Source organism: Apium graveolens, unplaced genomic scaffold (assembly GCF_009905375.1).
Source record: "Apium graveolens cultivar Ventura unplaced genomic scaffold, ASM990537v1 ctg3496, whole genome shotgun sequence".
Taxonomy (NCBI): domain Eukaryota; kingdom Viridiplantae; phylum Streptophyta; class Magnoliopsida; order Apiales; family Apiaceae; genus Apium; species Apium graveolens.
This window is the reverse complement of record NW_027418120.1, coordinates 22,722-42,212: the sequence shown is the minus strand read 5'-3', so window position 1 is coordinate 42,212 and position 19,491 is coordinate 22,722. Positions and strand designations below refer to the sequence as shown.

General features: G+C 35.7%; 4 protein-coding genes across 4 annotated transcripts; 2 read left to right on the top strand and 2 right to left on the bottom strand.

Annotated features, from left to right (window-relative positions):
* Positions 1 to 52: 52 nt before the first annotated feature.
* LOC141701181 (F-box/FBD/LRR-repeat protein At1g13570-like) lies at positions 53 to 3,424 on the top strand. The gene is made up of 3 exons (XM_074504843.1): positions 53 to 660; positions 786 to 950; positions 2,860 to 3,424. The coding sequence occupies exons 1-3, from the start codon at positions 160 to 162 to the stop codon at positions 3,136 to 3,138; spliced, it is 945 nt and encodes a 314-aa protein (XP_074360944.1). The 5' UTR covers positions 53 to 159; the 3' UTR covers positions 3,139 to 3,424.
* A 6,550-nt stretch (positions 3,425 to 9,974) lies between these two features.
* On the top strand, positions 9,975 to 10,786 carry LOC141701180 (uncharacterized). Its single transcript, XM_074504842.1, has 3 exons — positions 9,975 to 10,203; positions 10,288 to 10,486; positions 10,600 to 10,786. Exons 1-3 carry the CDS (start codon positions 9,975 to 9,977, stop codon positions 10,784 to 10,786), a joined length of 615 nt encoding a protein of 204 aa, XP_074360943.1.
* Positions 10,787 to 12,697: 1,911 nt separating this feature from the next.
* Positions 12,698 to 13,698, bottom strand: LOC141701179 (uncharacterized). Its single transcript, XM_074504841.1, has 3 exons — positions 13,567 to 13,698; positions 13,205 to 13,464; positions 12,698 to 13,160 (listed from the first exon to the last, which is right to left on the bottom strand). The coding sequence occupies exons 1-3, from the start codon at positions 13,696 to 13,698 to the stop codon at positions 12,698 to 12,700; spliced, it is 855 nt and encodes a 284-aa protein (XP_074360942.1).
* A 690-nt stretch (positions 13,699 to 14,388) lies between these two features.
* Positions 14,389 to 15,212, bottom strand: LOC141701177 (uncharacterized). The gene is made up of 2 exons (XM_074504840.1): positions 14,809 to 15,212; positions 14,389 to 14,569 (listed from the first exon to the last, which is right to left on the bottom strand). Exons 1-2 carry the CDS (start codon positions 15,210 to 15,212, stop codon positions 14,389 to 14,391), a joined length of 585 nt encoding a protein of 194 aa, XP_074360941.1.
* Positions 15,213 to 19,491: the final 4,279 nt, after the last annotated feature.

Below are 19,491 nucleotides of genomic sequence, written 5' to 3'. Positions count from 1 at the left end.
CGCAATTGGTTTCTCAGAAGTTTTCCGAGTTAGATGAACAAAGTAAAAATATTAGAAGTTTCCAGAATCATTACCGATATATTTTCAGCTCATAGAGGCCCAGTTTTGGATTTCCTTCTTTGCATTCCTCGAGACCTACCTATTCATCAAAGTCAAGATATGGTTACATGGATTAAAAACATAGCAAACAGTGGTGTTAGGAAAGTGGAGCTTCTTAATGAATCACAAGATGCCTGCATTGTGCCCTCTCATTTCTTTTCTTGTTCGCAATTAACTCATTTGACCCTCATGAACTGCATACTAAATCCACCCCTTGGATTTGAAGGATTTCGTAACCTGATTAGTGTTGAACTTGTGTATGTCACAATTAATGCTGATATGTCATTCGGCACTCAACTCAAGGAATTGGAAATGGAAATCTGTACTGGGATTGAACATTTGGGACGCCAATTTAAACGTGAAAACAATCTCACTTTCTTGAGTATCATTGACAGTGAAGATATTGATTGGCAGTGGTTTGAATGCACCCAAAAGATGGAAGTTCTTAGGCTTGGGATGGATGAAGTGCCAAGTTCTGGTACGGAAATGATTACTTTAGACAAGCTACTTTGCAATATGCCTAGACTCAGTTCTCTTTTCCTTGATGGCTTCTTCCTCAAGGTAATCTTTAATATCCTACTAGTAATAAAATTGTTATTTAACTAATATAATTAGTTGTTGCAACTAAACATCTTACAAATTTATTTTTTTCCAATATACTCAGATATATACGTGTTTGTATGTAGATTCTTGAATCAGGTGCAGCTATTTTGAAGAAGTTTCCGAGAGCTATGGAGAACTTGAAATATCTGTACCTTCACCGTATTGAATTATATGATTTGATTCAAATTCAACATGTTCTTTGTTTGGTCAGAAGTTCACCTTATCTGCACACTCTTGACATCGATCTGGTGAGAACTTTTTTTCCCAATCTTATCATAATCCTAAGATATAGACTTGGAATAAACAGATTTTTCTTATCAATGGACAAATTATGTTATCAAATAGTAGATATTTTAGAATACTGAATATACCATATTGGCTGCATATAAATGTGACCGTAGATGTTTTTGTGTTTCAACTTGTAACTAAGTATAATTCACAAAACATACCCCATATGTTTTTCCCTCTCCTATATGGAAAGAACTTAATTAAGCAAGGAATGAATTTTATTCAAGAATAAATGCTTTAAACCTACAATGTAAGGTATATTTTATTACACTGAGTGTCGGACATGTAACCTAACTCTGACTAGGACCCATATAATCTAAAAAAAATATAGCACAAAACAGGCCTAAGAGAAGAAAAAAGAATGAAACACCCTAAAAGCCCCCCTCTCGAAGGCTTAGTCTAGCGGATATTCCTAGAAAAATGTGCAAATAAGTATTTGAAGTTGTGTAATTGACCTTACTCAAAAGAATTACCCTCTAAAAGGAAAAAGGTAGGGATGGAAAGAGGTTCCAAATCTTCATATGCACTAGAGAGAACAATACACTTCCAATTATGTTCTCAGGTTTGAGTTGACATATAAGGTTGTGCAATTGACATTAACAATTTATTAGTACCCAAAATCTTCAACTTCTTGAGAAGTATCTATCGGTGTTCTTAAAAAGCACTAAGCAGCTGCGAGCAGCGGAAGGACTTTCTAGAGGTTAAGGGTACACTTAATTTTAAGTGGTATAGCAATATATATTTGAATTTTTAATAAAATGTAATAAGTAAAATTAAAATTTAGATTATAGTGAAGTGAAAAGAATCTAAACATAAATGTTCATAACAAAAAAAAGCAATTTAATTTTGATTCTTATTATTGTTATATATTAAATAATATTAATCTTTTGAAACCAAAAAATCAGCAGCTCTACATCTCTTTGATCATGTAATACACTCAATGACCGATTATCCGCCTAAATAGGCTGTTTAATCTTGGAAAATGCTTAATTGTGTGCCTAGTACAAAATCGATACACTTTATGGTCCGATTCCGCTTAAGCATTGGCTTAGGCCTAGGCCTAGGCCGCTGCTCAATCTCCTTTATAGAACAGTACTGGTACCCATGAGTGAAGTTTTTTGGTGTAAAAATTTAAGAGTCGTTTCTCACTTGAAAGACCTTCATAGATCCTTTACAACACATAGAAATTAATATTGTGGTGAGTGTCTGTTTTTAATCCAAATGTGAGTATCTACCCCTTTGTTTATGTACCGTCTACACTCTGCATCATGCAGTAAGTTCTACACAATCTAAATTTGGAATCATATTTTCCCCTTGATTGTATGGTCGCTCCTACTCTAGTGTGAGATCCGTTTCTCATAAATACATAATACTTTCCTCCTTTAGATTTTATGCATAATCTTTTTAACTACAATAAAGATGACCTTACACAACCTCTGTATAAGTGATAGTCACTTTAAACTATAATTTTTACTCCCTTTCACTCAAAAGTTTTCTTTGCTCTTTTGAATAATATTTATTTCTTCTCTTCATTCTATAACAGGATTTAATATGAACTCATGTCTCTTTAAGAATTCACATTATATTTGAAAGTTTCTCTGCTCATCTCTTACAAAGTTGTATAAATGGTCGCATGGAGTCATAATTATATTATCAATCTATTTCGTGGCTGGTCAGGACAATTTGTCAGTTTTAGAGATTGGGTTTTATTATTCACTACTGTATCTTATTTTATATGGACAAGTTACAACTTATTATTAGAAGATACTATATGTTATCTACAATATTTCTGATAGTAACAAGAATCTTGAATGCATAGATATTCATTAAGAACTAACTGGATAGCTTCTATATTAACATCGTATATAGGATCATGGAGTACAGAGCAGTGATGGTATGGACTTATTGGACCTTGCGACGTTGTCGGACCACATGATTCGTCTTGAAACCCTTAAAATATACGACTTGATTGGTTCCCGTGCCGAGTTTCAGTTTCTTAAACTTTTGCTTGCATCTTCCCCTTCGCTTAAACGGATTGAACTTAAAATGAAAGACATAGTTGATGATCCTACAGAAGAGTTGAGGATTTCACAAGAGTTGTTGCAGATCCCTAGAGCATCCAATTCTGCACAGATCCAGTGGATGTAGTAGCGAGCCTAGTGGCAGGGGTGACTGGTGTATCTTGTGCAGCAGAGCTGTAGTTCTTCTGGCTTATTTCAAAACTCTTATTAAAGTGCACATTGAACCTTTTATTTGGTGGTTGTAAAATCAATTGGTTATAACGAACTCATCAAGGTCCCTTATAACTTGTAACCATCTGAAGTAGCTTTTTTTTTGTGTGAGTAACTGGTACTTGCATTCAAATATCAAGATCTAAAACATGGGAAATAAAATCAGGAGGAGGAGTGGCATACCACTCTCCTTTATCTGACATATAATAGGCAGCTCTAGCTAACTCATGTGACACCGTATTCGCAGATTTAAACACAAACTAAATTAGCACTTGATTTACATGCTTTGATAAATGGACACAATCATCGACTATGGTTCCGAAAAATGATTCATCTGGAGCACTCTTACATGCCTGCACTATACTGTCTTTGAATCAGTTTCAAACACACACATTTCATACTATATCTCAATGATCCAAGACAGTGCTTCCTTTAGCGCAATAGCTTCTGCTTCTTTTGGTCTCCAAACCCTCTCTATCTTCTTACACATAGCTCTCATGAACATTCCATGTGCATCTCTGATAACCGCACCGCAGCAATTACTCATGTCCTGGAACACTACAGCGTCTACGTTAACTTTAATCCATCCTGCACTCGGTTTCTCCCACTTTCTTGCTTCAACTTCCTGTCAACCATTTGTAGTCGATAGCTGAGCTTCTCTCCAATCTCTCAGCATGTTGTTAGCTGCAGCCATAACTCCAAAGGCAGATCCATTTGCCCTATCCTAGACCCATTTATTTCTTCTGTTCCACAGACCCCAACACAGCATTCCCATCTGCACACATTGCTCTCTTAAACACTCGTCAAATATCCTTCGAATCACCATAAAAGCTAAGTCGTGAGGCGAATGTTGCACCATCGAAGACATTCCTGCCATAGACCATACTGTTTTTGCAAACTCACATGTAAACAAGACATGAGTATCTGTTTCAGTTTCAGAACGACACCAGGGACACAGTATACTGATGTTAACCTGCTTCGTTGCCAGTGCGTGAGCTGTAGGCAGACATGACTTACGAACTCGCCATAAGAAATTGAAAACCTTTCATGGTAATTTTAACGGCCATAGCTTAGTCCAATACAGCTTAAACGCATCTTCACACATCCATCAATACCCATTCTTTACTGTAAACTCCCCTTTCTCCTCTAATATCCAAAATCATTAATCTGTGGTATCCTTCATCGGCAACGGGATTTGCTTAATTAGCTTAACATCTCGACTTTGGAAAATGTCATTAATGACATTATAATCCCATCAACGCTCGTCATCCTGCATTAAGCTATATATTGTGTTATCGTGTAGCTGCACATGCATTGGAGTCATTACATATCCATTATTCACCTCCGATAGCCAAGGAACACCCCAAACACATATATCTCTTCCATTCCCTATTCTTTTCCGAGCCCCTGCCTTGAACACCTCTATAGACGCCAATATACTTCTCCAAATGTAACTTGGATTTGTTCCTACTTCAGCATCTAAGAAACTCGAATTAGGATAATCTTTCGGCTTCATTACTGCAGAAACTAATGGGTTAGATCCCTTAAGTAATCGCCATCCCTAATTAGCTAATATAGATAAACTAAACTTTCTTAACTCCCTAAGTCCAAACTCACCACAATTCTTAGGCATAAACAGTTTACACTATGACATCCACTTCACTCCCTTACTATTTACCCCATTCCCCCATAAGAATGCATTCATTTTTCTTTCATTCTCCTCACACATGGTATGTGGAATTAAAAATAAGCTCGTCCAGAAACTTGGTAGTGTTTGAGCTGAAGAGGACAGTAGAGTTACCTTCCTAGAGCGTGACAATTCATTGTTGTACCGACCCTTCAGTCTTTGCTGCACTCGACCAATAAAAAATCCAAAGACCTCTGTTTTATTTCTGCCAACACGCATAGGCATACCAAGGTACTTGTTAGGCTTTTAGACTTGCCTCACTTCCAAACTATCACATACCTCCACCCGATCCTCGTCAGATGTATTAGGACTGAATACAATCTCAGATTTATTATAATTTATAATCTGACGGCAATGCTTCATACCTCTGTAACACACTCTTTAATATGTGTGCTTCTTACTTTGTTTCTTTAAGAAAGAAGTAGCAGTCATCTTCAAAGAGTAAATGAGAGATAACTGGTGCATTATTTGCAATCTACACCCATGCAACAGACCACATTCTTCATGCTTTCGAATCATTACACTCAAACCTTCTACACAAAGGATATACAGATACGGAGAGATTGGATCTTCTTGCCGTACTCCTCGTTGAGGTACAACCTCCCCAAAAATTTCACCATTTCTTAGAAAACTGTAGGAAATTGTTTCAATACATTGCATTACTCTTTTTATTCAAATAGCAGGAAACGCAAACCTTTCAAGCATCATTTCAATGAATGACCACTCCAATCGGTCATATACTTTAGAGATGTCCACCTTCAATCCAGCTACTCCAACCTTCCCTTGTGTTTTCCTATGAATGTAATGGTTGATCTCGTATGCTATCAAAGCATTATCAGTTAGCAAACGACCTTCAATAAATGCACTTTGCTTTTCAGAATTAAGAGCATTTAGCGTTGGATTTAACCTGTTCCCCATTACCTTAAACAAAATTCGCATCAACACATTGCACAACGAGATAGGCCTATGATCAGCCACTTTCTTTGGCTGATTCACTTTGGGAATTAGACATACTAGAGTGCGATTCAGTTCAGCTCGTAGCTCTCCAGTTTCGAAAAATGTTCTACAAAACTTAGTCACATCTTCCCCTACTATCTCCCAAGAAGCTCGATAAAATCTCGGATTTAATCCATCGATCACAGGCGATTTATCTGAGTGCATAGTAAACACAACACGTTTAACTTCCTCCTTCACTATAGGCATGACAAGCAATTGGCTCTGCACTTCTGAAACAACTAGAAGTTCGATTCTTGCCGGAAGACTTATTCCTGTACTTGTACTGCATAACATATTATTGAAATAAACCGTGATAACCTCTTGAATTTCAGCATCCGTTTCCTTCCAATCCCCATTCTCATTTTTCAATTTTTTTAATTTTGTCTCCAGAAAAACCCAAGTCGTGCAAGCCACAATCCATTATTGCCTCTGAAAATCCCTTCATCAATCTTCTAGGTTGCCTTTGCCCCCCGCTTTTCTCATCCATCAAAATAATATCATTAAAGTCTCCTATTATACACCACGGTAACGTTGAGGCTACTGATAGATCACGAAGCATATTCTAAGATTCAACCCATGTAGCACTATCAGGAATGCCATAGTACCCGGTATATCTCCACCTTCCAATCAACACCTCCTCCATGACCTTGTACGTTGATAGCAAAAGAAAGAATACCCAAAATACACCACTTTCCAGCTTCAAGTGCCCAAAATACCCACATGCGGGAAAAGTTGCCAAAATACCCATTGAATACGCATGTTACAGATGCGTATTCAATTTTTTTTAAAAATACAAAGAATACGCATGTGATACATGTATATTCTCTAAGTGAATACGTATGTCTCACATGCGTATTCTTTGTATTTTTTTAAAAAATTTGAATACGCATGATGGTAATGCCTATTCAGTGGGTATTTTGGACACTTTTCCCGCCGGTGGGTATTTTGGGCAGATCTCCCCGTTATTTCTTACTAACTTTCTCTAAGTTATTGCTTTTAACCAGAGTCTCACTAAAGCTCTGTTTGTTGTTGCATACAGTTACAACAGCTTTTTGCTGAAAATCTGTCAGAAAATTATTTGGTAAATTCTAAAAGCTGCTGTCTGGAAAAGCGATTTTGGTCTAAAAGCTGCTATTAGCAAAAGCATGTCCTCCCATACTTTTCGAAAAAGCTGTTTTCAGCTTTTGCAGGTAGTAACTATCAGTTTCACCATCAAACCTTCTAAAAAATATTATTTCTCGTCTATATATAATAGGAGAACAAGAGTATAATTTCATGAGATTAAAAAGTCTCATTGAAAAGACTAAATTACCCATGTTTTTAATATCTATATAAAAGATGTAACCGGGAATCAAACTCAAGTTATTTCATTCAACTCTACAACCTTTTACCACTACACCATATTGTCACATGTGCTTTTTATCATACACATAATATGTAAGTGTGCTAAATTAGTATTTTATTTAACTTTAAAGATATTTACTTGAATTCCGCAAAAAAAAGAATAGTTAGTTGAATATTTATACACTTTATTTTAAAGAATTGAAATTAGAGACAGAGAGATAGTTGGAACGCCAATTACCATATGAAGTAGCTTAGCTTTCAGACATGAAAGATTGTTTTGTTCTTTGCTTTTATATTTTTATTTAGCATTATACTTTATTATATTCCCAACTAAATTCTTTTTTAGTTAGTGTTCATGTCAATTCTACTAACAAATTCTAAAGTCCCGAGTTTTAAACTAATATCATAAAAAATAGTAAAAAATCTAATATAAATAATTTTAAAAAAAATAAGATAAAAATAACCCTAGCTTTGCATAAATAACAAGCTACTTTAGTATTTTATACTAATAAATACATAGTAATTCATTCTAATTTATTTATACTTTATTTATTCTAATTTTATTCTAATGAAAACAATCATTATCATTTATTTACCTTATTACTTTATATAATTTGTACTGTGGCGGTTGCGGATATATAACATGAATTTTCAATTTCGTAAGATTTAAATTGAAACTCTAATATAATTATGAATTCGTAAATATGATAAAATGGAATTATATAATTAAAAATTGTTTAACAATAAAATTTTTATTATTATTTTAAACTACAACATATTTTAACAATCAAATATAAAAATTAAATATTTTTTAATACACTTTTTTAAAAATTTAATTTGGTAAATCATATTATGTAATCTGTATTTTAAATTTTCATCATTTTTTCAATAACAGTACAAATTACATTTATTTATATTAAAATATAAAAGATACATTTGATAATATAATTTTCTTTGATAAAAAAATTATGATTTGTGAAATAGATTAAAAATTTAGAACCATGATATTTTATAAAAAATATATATTTTACTAATCTATTTAATACACATATAAAGATACACTTTTTTAAATAATAATTGTGAATTGAGACGGGGATATATTAATTAACAATCGTGTCTTTGAATTCTTTTATTTTTTCTTCAAATTCTTTTAATTTTATTCTTCAATCAGAACATGTGAAAAGAGGAAAAATCCCCAAATTATACTACCTTCCAACTCCAACTGTTAAAAAATGTTGATCGGTGATACGTTTCCCCCATACTGTTTACTGAATATGTATTATGTTTATTTTCCGATTTGAGGCCACGGGAAACCGGAGCCGCTTTTGCGGTCCTTGGTTTTTCCGACATGGTTATTGTGTTTTGGTTGATTTAAACCGGATTTTAGATTGTGTATCAATTGTATGGATCGGTTGATATAGTTTAATTGAAGTTTTGTGTCTATTTTGGGTTGACATCGCCAGAACTCAGTAAAGGTCGCTGGCTTCATTCTGTTGTTTCACCAGAAATGACGTGGTTGAGGTTGGTAGTTCTCGTTGAGGCTGAATCGGTGTTGCGGCATTGTTGGTGAACGAAATCGGAGAAAAAATCGGTCGAACCCGTGATGGTTGGGGTAGCAATCGAGCTCGTCGGATAATGAAAAGCTCGCCGAAAATTCCATTAATTTCCACGTGTTCTTCATGGTCCGGTGACCCGTTAACCCGAATTCTAACCCGGGTTTTGACACGGTTTTGATCCGAAAATATACAATTATTTTCTTAAAAACATGATTCTGAGTTTTATTTTATAAACAAATTTTAAAATCTTTTTATTTATTTAAATAAATTGATTAATTAATAAATTGATTTATTTCATAAATAAATTTGATTTATTTTAAATTATTTTCCAAAATCCAGAATTTATTCATTTATTTATTCAGTTTAATCGATTAAATTTTTTAGTGATTAATCATGTTCTTTAAATAATAATTTGATTTACCATTAATTAATTTCCAAAAATTATGAAAAAATATTTTAAATTCTGATTTTTCTTAAATAATTATTTAAAAACATGATTAATAATTAATTATTTTGAAAATTAATTTGATTATACTCTTTAATTAAATATTAATTGAACTGTTTATTCGTTTTAAATGAAATGAATGTTTCTAAAAATAAAAAAATGATCTATTTCCGACAAAAAAAAATTAAATCTCAATTTTTCGGAAACGAGTCAGCTTTTGATATTTTTTTTATTTTAGATCCAAATTATTTTGAAATAGGGATTACACATTTTATAAAAATACGAATATTGATCTCATTTCGATTTTAACAATATTTTACGAACCTGTGTGATGATTTGACTTATGTGCTATGTGATTTATGTGCATAGTTGAGTCCTAATTGTCATCTTTATTTGTTTTTTGAGTTATTTGTTATCGTATAGTTTGACAATAAGGTTTAGATAAGTAATCTTTTATTTATAGATACGAGTCGGACGAGGCGATATGAGCCAAGTGTAAATTATGTAGTAGTGTGTGTTAAAACTGAACTAGTTGTAAAACTTAACTAGATGTTTGGTTGTAGTATGCTTATTATCAGAGTTGTGTTGAGAATTTAAGTTGGGTTATAATAATTGTTATGTTTTTTATTCTTATTTCATACCATAACATGAGATCGATGATAGTTATAGGGGGTCAAATGTATGTTTATATATATATATATATATTATCCAGGTTGGTTTCTGATATGGATACGAGATTTATATCGCATTTTTGGAAGGGATTCCAACAGGCTTGGGGTAAGAGGCTTAATTTTAGTACAACTTATCATCCGCAGACCGATGGACAGTCAAAAAGGAAGATCCGGACGTTGGAAGATATGTTGAGGGAATGTGCTTTAGAGTGGACAGGTGACCGGGATAAGTATTTTTATCTTGTTGAGTTTGCTTATAATAACAGTTGGCACGCGAGTATTGGTATGCCACCATTAAAGGCTTTGTATGGTAGGAGGTGTAGGGCACCATCTTGTTAGGATGAGATTGGTGAAAGAGTAATTGAAGGGCCGGAGTTGGTTAGAATTACTAATGAGAAGGTGGAGAAAGTTAAAGAAAGTTTGAAGGAAGCTCAACCTCGTCAAAAGAGTTATGCTGATCAACATCAAAAGTTTGGTGGATTTAAGTCAGATGATTATGTGTTCTTGAAGGTATCGCCTTGTAAGGGTGTGAAGCGCTTTGGTATAAAGGGGAAGCTTAGTCCAAGGTATGTTGGACCTTTTGATGTTATGGAGAAAGTGGGGGAAGTGTCTTATAGAGTTGTATTGCCGCCACAACTACCTCATATGCATAATGTGTGTTTGATGTGTCTGTTTTTAGGGGCTATAAATATCATCCATTACAAGTAGTTCAGTATCCATTGCATAAGATTAGAGAGGACCTTTCCTGTGAGGAAGAAGCTGAGGCTATCTTAGCTCGAGAGGAGCGAGTTTTGAGCAAAAACATCATTCCGTTTGTGAAGGTTTTGTGGAAAAATCATTCTGAGAGAGGCTACATGGGACTTTAAAGAATCTATTCATAAGGATTATCCGCATTTATTCGATTCAGGTATGAGTATTTAGTTTCGCTTGATTCTGGGGACGGAATCCTTTTAAGGGGGTATATATGTAATATATGTGAATTTTAATAATAATAATAATCATAATAATAGTAATTAAATTTGAATTAAAAAATTATAATTAGAATAAATTATATTATATTTCTTATTTAGAAAAGGTTTATAAATGAAATTGAGTTTTGGAGTCCTATTAGAATTTGGCTGTCTGTGATTATATTCGATATATATATATAGTATCACATGTACGTTCCATAATTCAAACCCTAAACCATGAAATCAGATAAATCAGAGAGATGGAGGAGAGCCGCGTAAAAAATATTAACAGGGCAGAGAGAAGAAATACGGGTGAGCAGATCAGGAGACGAGAGGTAGTGTCATACTTACTTACACAAAAGATAAAGGTATTCCTATTATCGTTTTTCCGACATGAATATAAATCTAATTTAATATTCATATGATTGCATAGCTTGCTCTTGCTTGTGTTAATGCTTATACCATGTATACAACTCTAGTATTAAATTTTTCATTATAATACATATGTGCGGTACACTACATGACTTATTTTATGTTGTCTTTGTGTTAAACTATTCAATCACTTAGTATGTATGGTGTTAGGGGATTAATACTACCACTGAGTTTGAGAGGGTTCATTTATATATATTTATAATTTTATATTAAGTTTTTATTTGTTATGGTATATGTTTGTTATTATAAGTTCGTTTGCTAAATCAACAGAGGACCTATGAACCCATGCTCTGTTTTGATCTTATGTGCGCATCATGTATATATTATTTTAATTAATTGGCATGTGGAGTTTATTTTAAAATATATTTTTTTATATTAGCTACTTCAATTGTTTATGTACATGCATGGTAATGCTCTCTCTTAAATCATGGTACTATGTAATTATTTAAATGTTAGGTACTAATGATGGTATGTGTACTTTGCGATATCTAAATATTGTTACTTAGTCTAAGTTTTGCCAGAGGTGGCCATGTCATACGAGGAAGCTTGGTATACAATATTTGATAAATATATGTCACCATGTCTTGGCCTAACTTAGTTATATTAGTTCATAGTAATTCATTGATAATTGGCTTGTAAGATTGTAATATTGAAACTAGAACTAGTGCGTAGTGTTACACCCAAGTATTTCTCGAGCGTTCAACCCTCTTCTTAAGTCCATCAATGATGATTCTGTTAGCAACTTCTGCTTGCCCGTTTTCCTGAGGATGTGCAACCGAGGTGAAGCGAAGTTCTATGTTGTTATCGTCGCAGTACTCTCTGAACTCTGCATTATCAAATTATTTCCCATTATCCGTGATAAGGATGCGTGGGATTCCATATCGGCATATCACATTCTCCCAGAAGAATTGGGTAATTTGCTTGGTGGTTATCTTGGTAAGTGCCTTAGCCTCAATCCCTTTGTAAAGTTGTCCATGGCTACCACAATGAACTTCCTTTGTCCATATGCTACATGAAATGGTACATTCCCCACATTGCGAAAGGGATGGGTGTGTTGATCGATCTAAGCCTCTCTGGGGGCTGTCGTACTATGGGAGCGTGCCTCTGGCATCTGTCACATTTCTTCACATAAGCCTTTGCAGCGGCTAGCATAGTTGGCTAGTAGAATCCCAACTGAGTTATCTTGTGAGCGAGGGCCCTGCCCCCTAAGTGTTGTCCACAAATCCCTTCATGGGCTTTTTTAACTGCGTCTTCTGCTTCAAGAGGTCTTAAGCACTTCAAGTAAGGAATAACAAATGACCTTTTATAAAGAAGGCCTTCAATCAATGAATATCTCAATGCTCTAACCAACAGCTTGCGTGCCTCCTGGACATTGTCGGGGAGCCACCCAGTTTCTTAGTGGGTCTTGATCGGGTCTATTCGACAGCTTGCCACACCAACCGGGGCTATCAGATTTATGACATAAACAGTAGGGGTCTTCAAGACCTGAAAGTAAATAGTTCTCGGATAATTCTCGATTTCAGATGAGGCGAACTGAGACAAGGCATCCGCCGTAGTGTTTACCTCTCTCGAAACATATTCTGCGTACCATTCATCAAACTCTGTCAGTATTCCCTTTATGACTCTCAGGTACTTGGCCATAGTATCATCGTTGGCCTCAAACTTCCCATTAATTTGAGCACCTACAAGTCTTGAGTCTCCGCAGACCTTTAGGTTTTTGGCCCTCACGGCTCTAGCCAAGCCTAAGCCATCTATCAATACTTCATATTCTATTTCTTTATTCGTAGTCGAGAAGTCCAACTTCAAAGCATATTCAATCAGAAACCCATCAGGGCTTTGCAAGACTAGGCCTGCACCACTAGATTTTGTTTTGGAAGGTCCATCATTTGGAGAACCCAATACTTTTTCAAGGTTATTTTTTCATCCTTCTCCTTCTCTCCTCCTTCTGGGGTTAATATCTCTTGCCCCCCGACTTCTTGGTCGTTAATGGTGCATTCGACCACGAAGTCTGCTAAGGCCTGAGACTTGATTGCCGTTCGAGGCTTATATTTGATATCAAATTCTCCTAACTCAATCGCCCACTTGATGAGCCTTCTACTGGCCTTCGGGCTGTGAAGAATGTTCCTCAAAGGTTGGTATGTCAGAACTTCGATCTTGTGAGCCTGGAAGTATGGTCTCAACTTCCTCGAGGCTGTGATAAAAGAAAGCGCGAAATTCTCCGTGGTGGATTAATTCAATTCTGCTCCATGGAGCACCTTGCTTACATAATATACAGGCTTCTGGAGCTTCTGCTCTTCCTTCACGCGGACTGCACTCACGGATTGTTCAGATACCGTGAGGTACAAATAAAGAGTGTCCTCCGGACTTGGTTTATCCAACAACGGGGCTTCAGTCATTTACTTCTTCAGCTGTTCAAAGGCCTTTTAGCTCTCAGTTGTCCATTCAAAGTTCTTCACCTTCTTAAGGGTTTTGAAAATGGGCAGGCATTTGTCTCCTGACTTGGAGATGAACCTCCCTAGAGCTATGGTTCTTCCCGTCACCTTCTGAACATCCTTGATGGAGCGTGGTGGCTCCATGTCTAGGATGGCTTTGATCTTGTCGGGGTTGGTCGTTATTCCCCTCTTAGAGACCATATGACCCAAAAAATTTCCAAACCCAACACCAAAAGCACACTTTCCTGGGTTTAACATCATCTTGTGATGCCTCGGCACTTCAAATACCTCTCTGAGGTGACTAATATGATCGGCCTTACTTAGGCTTTTGACTAACATGTCATCAACATAGACCTCCATGGTCTTCCTAATTAGGTGGGCAAATATCTTGTTTACCAGTCTTTGGTAAGTAGCTCCTGCATTCTTAAGTCCAAAAGCCATAAGAAGATAACAGAATACATCAAAGTCAGTTATGAAAGATACCTTAGGGGTGTCATCCTTATGCATTCTAATCTTATTATAACCACTGAAGCCATCCATGAAGTTTAGCATCTCGTGTCTAGCAGTGGCATCGATCAGGGTATCAATCATTTGTAGGGGGTAACAGTCCTTGGGACAAGCATCATTCAAGACAGTGAAGTCAATGCACATCCTTCACTTTCCATTGGCCTTCTTAACCATTACGGGGTTGGCCAACCATTCAGGGAATTGCACTTCCTCAATAAATCCATCTTCTAAAAGCTTCTCAACCTCCTTCTTAATGGCTTCCATCCTATCAGGGGCATAAGTTCTGTTCTTTTGCTTTACAGCCTTTCGAGTTGGATCAACGTTCAACCTTTGAGTTATAAGGTTTGGGTCAATCCCAGGCATATCATCTATTATCCAAGAAAATACATCATTGTTTTCTTAGAGGAAAGTTGTTATTTGGCCCTTCAAGGGCTTGTCCAGAGATGCCCCAATGTAAGTGACCTTCTCTGGGTCCAAGGGGTCTAAAGGAATTGGGACCAAGTCCTCGGCTGGCTTCTCTCGCAGTTTGTTATTTTCTTGGACATCCATGTCTTCTATGGGGAGGACCTGCCCCCTGTTCCATCGGGCCTACGTGCTGCAATATAGCAACTGCGGGCCATCTTCTGATCTCCCCTTGCTTCTCCAACACCATTTCTAGTTGGGAACTTCAGTACCATATGGTAGGTTGAGGGCACAACCTTAAAAGCATGGATCCCTGTTCTACTCATGATAGCATTGTAAGTAGAGGCTGCCTTGACAACCTGAAAGTTCAACATCTGCGTGGCCCCCCTAGGCTCTTCCCCGATAGTTACGGGAAGTTGTATTGCTCCTTCGACTTTGCATTCCACATGGTTAAACCCGTAGATGGGTGCGTCGGACGGAGTTAACTGAGAATCATTGTAGCCCATCCTTATGAATGTGTCATGAAACTGAATGTCCACAGAAGCTCCATTGTCCACTAGGACCCTCATAACAGGACAATTTCTAATTATCTAAGTGATAACCAGAGGATCATCCTGAAGAAATTTCAAACCTTCAAGGTCTGGGTCACCAAATTCAAGCGTCACCTCTGACTTGGAATGCTTAGATGGTTCCCCAACTATGCTCATCACTTCTCTTGCATAAGCTTTTTGGGAGTTCCTTGTAGTACCAGCTGCTGTAGGTCCTCCTAATATCATATTGATTACTAGCCCTTGGGGATGCGGGTTGCGATCTCTGTCATTACCCCTTCGATCGTCATCTCTTCGATCATTATCTCTCTTTTGAGTTGCCTACAATCGGCAGTGTCATGACCAACATCTTTATGAAATCTGCAGTATCGACTCTTGTCTCTTTTTTCAGGATCTCCCCTTAGTGGCTTCGACCATTTGAAGTCTTTGTCATTTTCAATTTCCATAAAGATTTGGCTCCTTGGAGTATTCAACCTTGCATATTCAGCGAACCTTGGTTGTTGATTCTTCTTAGAAGAGGAGGAGTCAGAGTTTTTGCCAATTCATGGATACTTGTCCTTGGCATCGTACTCCTGATCCGTCTTCCGCTTCTTGTTCCTAGTAGGTTCATTATTCACATATATCTTCTTCATACTCTCCTCCACCTTAATATATTTCCCGGCTCTATCCTGGAGTTGCATCATGCTTTCGGGAGGGCGCTTAGCCAAGGAAATCTTAAAGAACTCGTCTCTAGTCCCTTGCTGCAGGGCTATCATAGCTACTTTATCATCATGATCAGGGACCTTCAAAGCCTCCTTCGTAAATCGATTCAGATACTCTCTCGGGGACTCCTTTGCTCTTTGGACTATACCCATGAGATATGCTAAACTCTTCTCGTGCACTCTGCCACTTATGAACTGTGGCGCCCTCCAAACCCGGGTTAGAAGTTTGGGGTCCACACACACACCTTAATTATAACCTGCTTATAACAATAATAAAGATAATAATAATATATGCAGTGACCCTACTTATCAACTACCACGGACCGCAACAGGTTAAAGTATGCACACAAGCCAACACACTAATATATTACAAACCGTTCAAATCCCAACTATTTCAAACTCACACTGAGTATCAAACATTATTACAAACTTTTACAAACTTAAATTATCCCAAAAGAAGCCTACTAGCTCAGCTTCCTCAACCTGAACCCCTAGCTCTCGCGCTGGATTGGGGATCCTCGCTACCAACTGGTTCCTTTTTAACTGGAAAGAATATAAACAACATCGCACAAATGAGCTAACTAGCTCAGCAAGTCACAATGACAAAACTGAGAATAATGATCATCAGGTGACTATGATTATGATATCAAGTGAACATTTGATTATGATTTAGAATTGGATATTATACTTTTAATTTAAAAACCAAGGTTAGGCTGCTGATCAGTCACGCACTAACCCCGAGCAAGGCACACATCATTGCTCTAACTACTGGATCCAAGGCACACATTGGCCTAACTTGACCATTATATGGTCTGACCACGAATCTGGTCCACAATTTTATAAAAACAATCCAATTCTAACATAATAACAGAATATGTAATAATAAACAATAACCAGAATCATTAACAACAATGAGTGTTTAACAATGAAAGGGTTTCAATCTTTGTAAGGATCAATAAAGTAGTTTAAAAGCTTGAATGCTGGGTAATGAAAGAATTGGATAACAAAAGAATCAATATTTCAGGGTTTCAAAGATTTGGGCTCTCAAAGCATAGGATACAATGGTTGAATGCAAGTAATTCAGTTCCGTGTTTGGGATTTTGTTTGCATGTATTTATGGAATAGTATTGTATACTTGAGGTTCGAGTTTGGGTTTACAATAATCAATGGCTTAGAAAGAATATGGTTCATGGCTCAAGAACAATAATTGAAATCAGGGTTTAGGTTTCCGTGCTTCAAAGCACTTGCAATGTCAACAAGACTATCAAGAATTACAATATCTCGAGAAAGTTCAGAACACTTGCCTGGTATTAGCTTACTACTCTGCACTCACTTCCAATCACAACCGTCTTACTCTTCAACTATCTGTTTTCCTTTCCTACGTCTTGCCTTTTCTGCTCACATATCATAAGCATCTATCAATCATCAACTCACAAGATTCTATTCAATACACACTTCTATCTACCTTTCGTTTTACCCAAATCCGATTAACGGATTGAAATCTATGCAATAACCAAGTAAATATCGAATATATAGACCGATAGTCAAACAACAAGTCACGTATAACACATAATACATCACGTAATCAATGGCATATCATTTATAAAGAAGTCTCGGGTCATAAATAGGCTTTCTGGTATTTAAAATGATTTTTAAAACATTTTTCGGAATTAAAACGAGTCGCTGGATCAATTTCGGGTTAATAAACAGGGTTCGGTTGGCCAATTCTGGCTCCGAAACAATTTTAGAATAATTATCGAGCCTTGAAAATAATTTAGAATAATATTTTAAAGCTCGAAACTATTTTTCTAAATTTTTAAATCATTTTTAAATATTTAAATCTAATTAAATAATTAATTAAAAATCAATTAATAATTAATTAAATCAATTAATCAATTAATTTTCGAATTAATTGACTAATTAATCAATTAAAAATGAACTGAAATTAATTAACTAATTAATTTAGATTTATTTGTGAATTAAAAATAATTTTTGGAATTAAAATAATAATTTTTAGAATTTTCAGAAATTAAAAACGAATTTTTATAATAAAAATAAATGGGAAATATAATTTTTAAACATTTTTAAAACAGGAATCCTATTTTTGCAAAGTCTGGAAATTACAGGGACCAAACTGCATCGTCCCCAAAACTTCAGGGACCAAACTGCAATTTTTACAGGGGATCGCCGGAAAACATAGAGGTGGCCGGAGAACACGTTCCCGGCGTCCTCACCCCACCAACACCTCCAGATCACATCTACATAACACCAGGAACACAACCATGCAATCAAAACAACCTAACAATCCCTGAGTTGGCCGGAATTTGGCCGTGAAATTTTCCAGTTTCCGGCGAACATCGGAAAACTTCAAAACACAACTCCCTTCTCTACAGACCTCGTTGGTTCATGAAACTTATACGACTGGATTGCTAATTTCACAGAGAACACAACCCACTATATCACAACATCAATCTATCACAGAATAAGAAACCCCCAAATTTCAATTAAGAACATTCATACGGGTTATAAACCCTAATTTTAAAATTCGAAAATCAAACTCAAATTTGAACATGTTATTGAACTCCAAATCAGACGTATGACATATGAAAATCATCAGGAAAACAAGCTCTACAACATGCAATCATCAAATCATACAAACAATCATCCGAACAAAAATTCATATTTTTAATAAAATAAATTCGAAAATAAATAAATTTTTAGAAATTCAACCTTTGATTCTGCAGTGAAACAAAGCTTAGAATCTGATAGTACTCCTTGAGACCTTCAAATCGGTTACTCCAACTTTTCAAACGGATTTCACTAACGCCTTGAATTTGTGGTTTGATTCTCAGAAAGGTTTATGAATATATGATTTTTCTCTGTAAAATTATATATTTATCTGTCTGCAAATGATTTTGATACGAAATAAAATACGGTAAAAGGCTATTTATAATTACGGAAAATTAGTATCCCGTTGGATCATTCCGGATATAAAATGGTACGTTTATTTATAAAAACTGATCCAAACGGTATCGGTTTTCGGGATAATTATCCAAATCAGTACAACTTGTACTGCGGTCTTGGTCTCAGCACCCAGTTACACGTACTACGAAGTGATAATTGGGATAGTTTAATAAAAAGCTCCCGTTTATCGAAAATACGGGTTTTATTAATTTACCGAAACGAATATTGTATCGAAAATGTTGTGCCGGGACCCGCGCAGGACAAACCGTACGCCGGATCGAAAAAGTCGAAACATGGAAAATGCTCGGAATATTACAATTAGGTTAGGAAGGAGTTCTCGGAAGAGTTTCGGGTTCCAAAAACATAAAAACGATTGACGTCGGTTGGTTCCCGTTTTTATAAAATAAATTTTAATTACCCGGAAAAAGATTTTAAAAATTTCATATGATTCTTATAAATCTATAAATCAACATAAAAATAATTAGGAAGATATGACAATTATCTATATTTTATTTTGGACATATAAAAATTAAAATACTCAATTAATATTATTTTTGAATATTCAAGTACATATATCACTTAACAATTAACTCACAGAATAGATAATGAACACATATTAATTATTTAATAGTAAA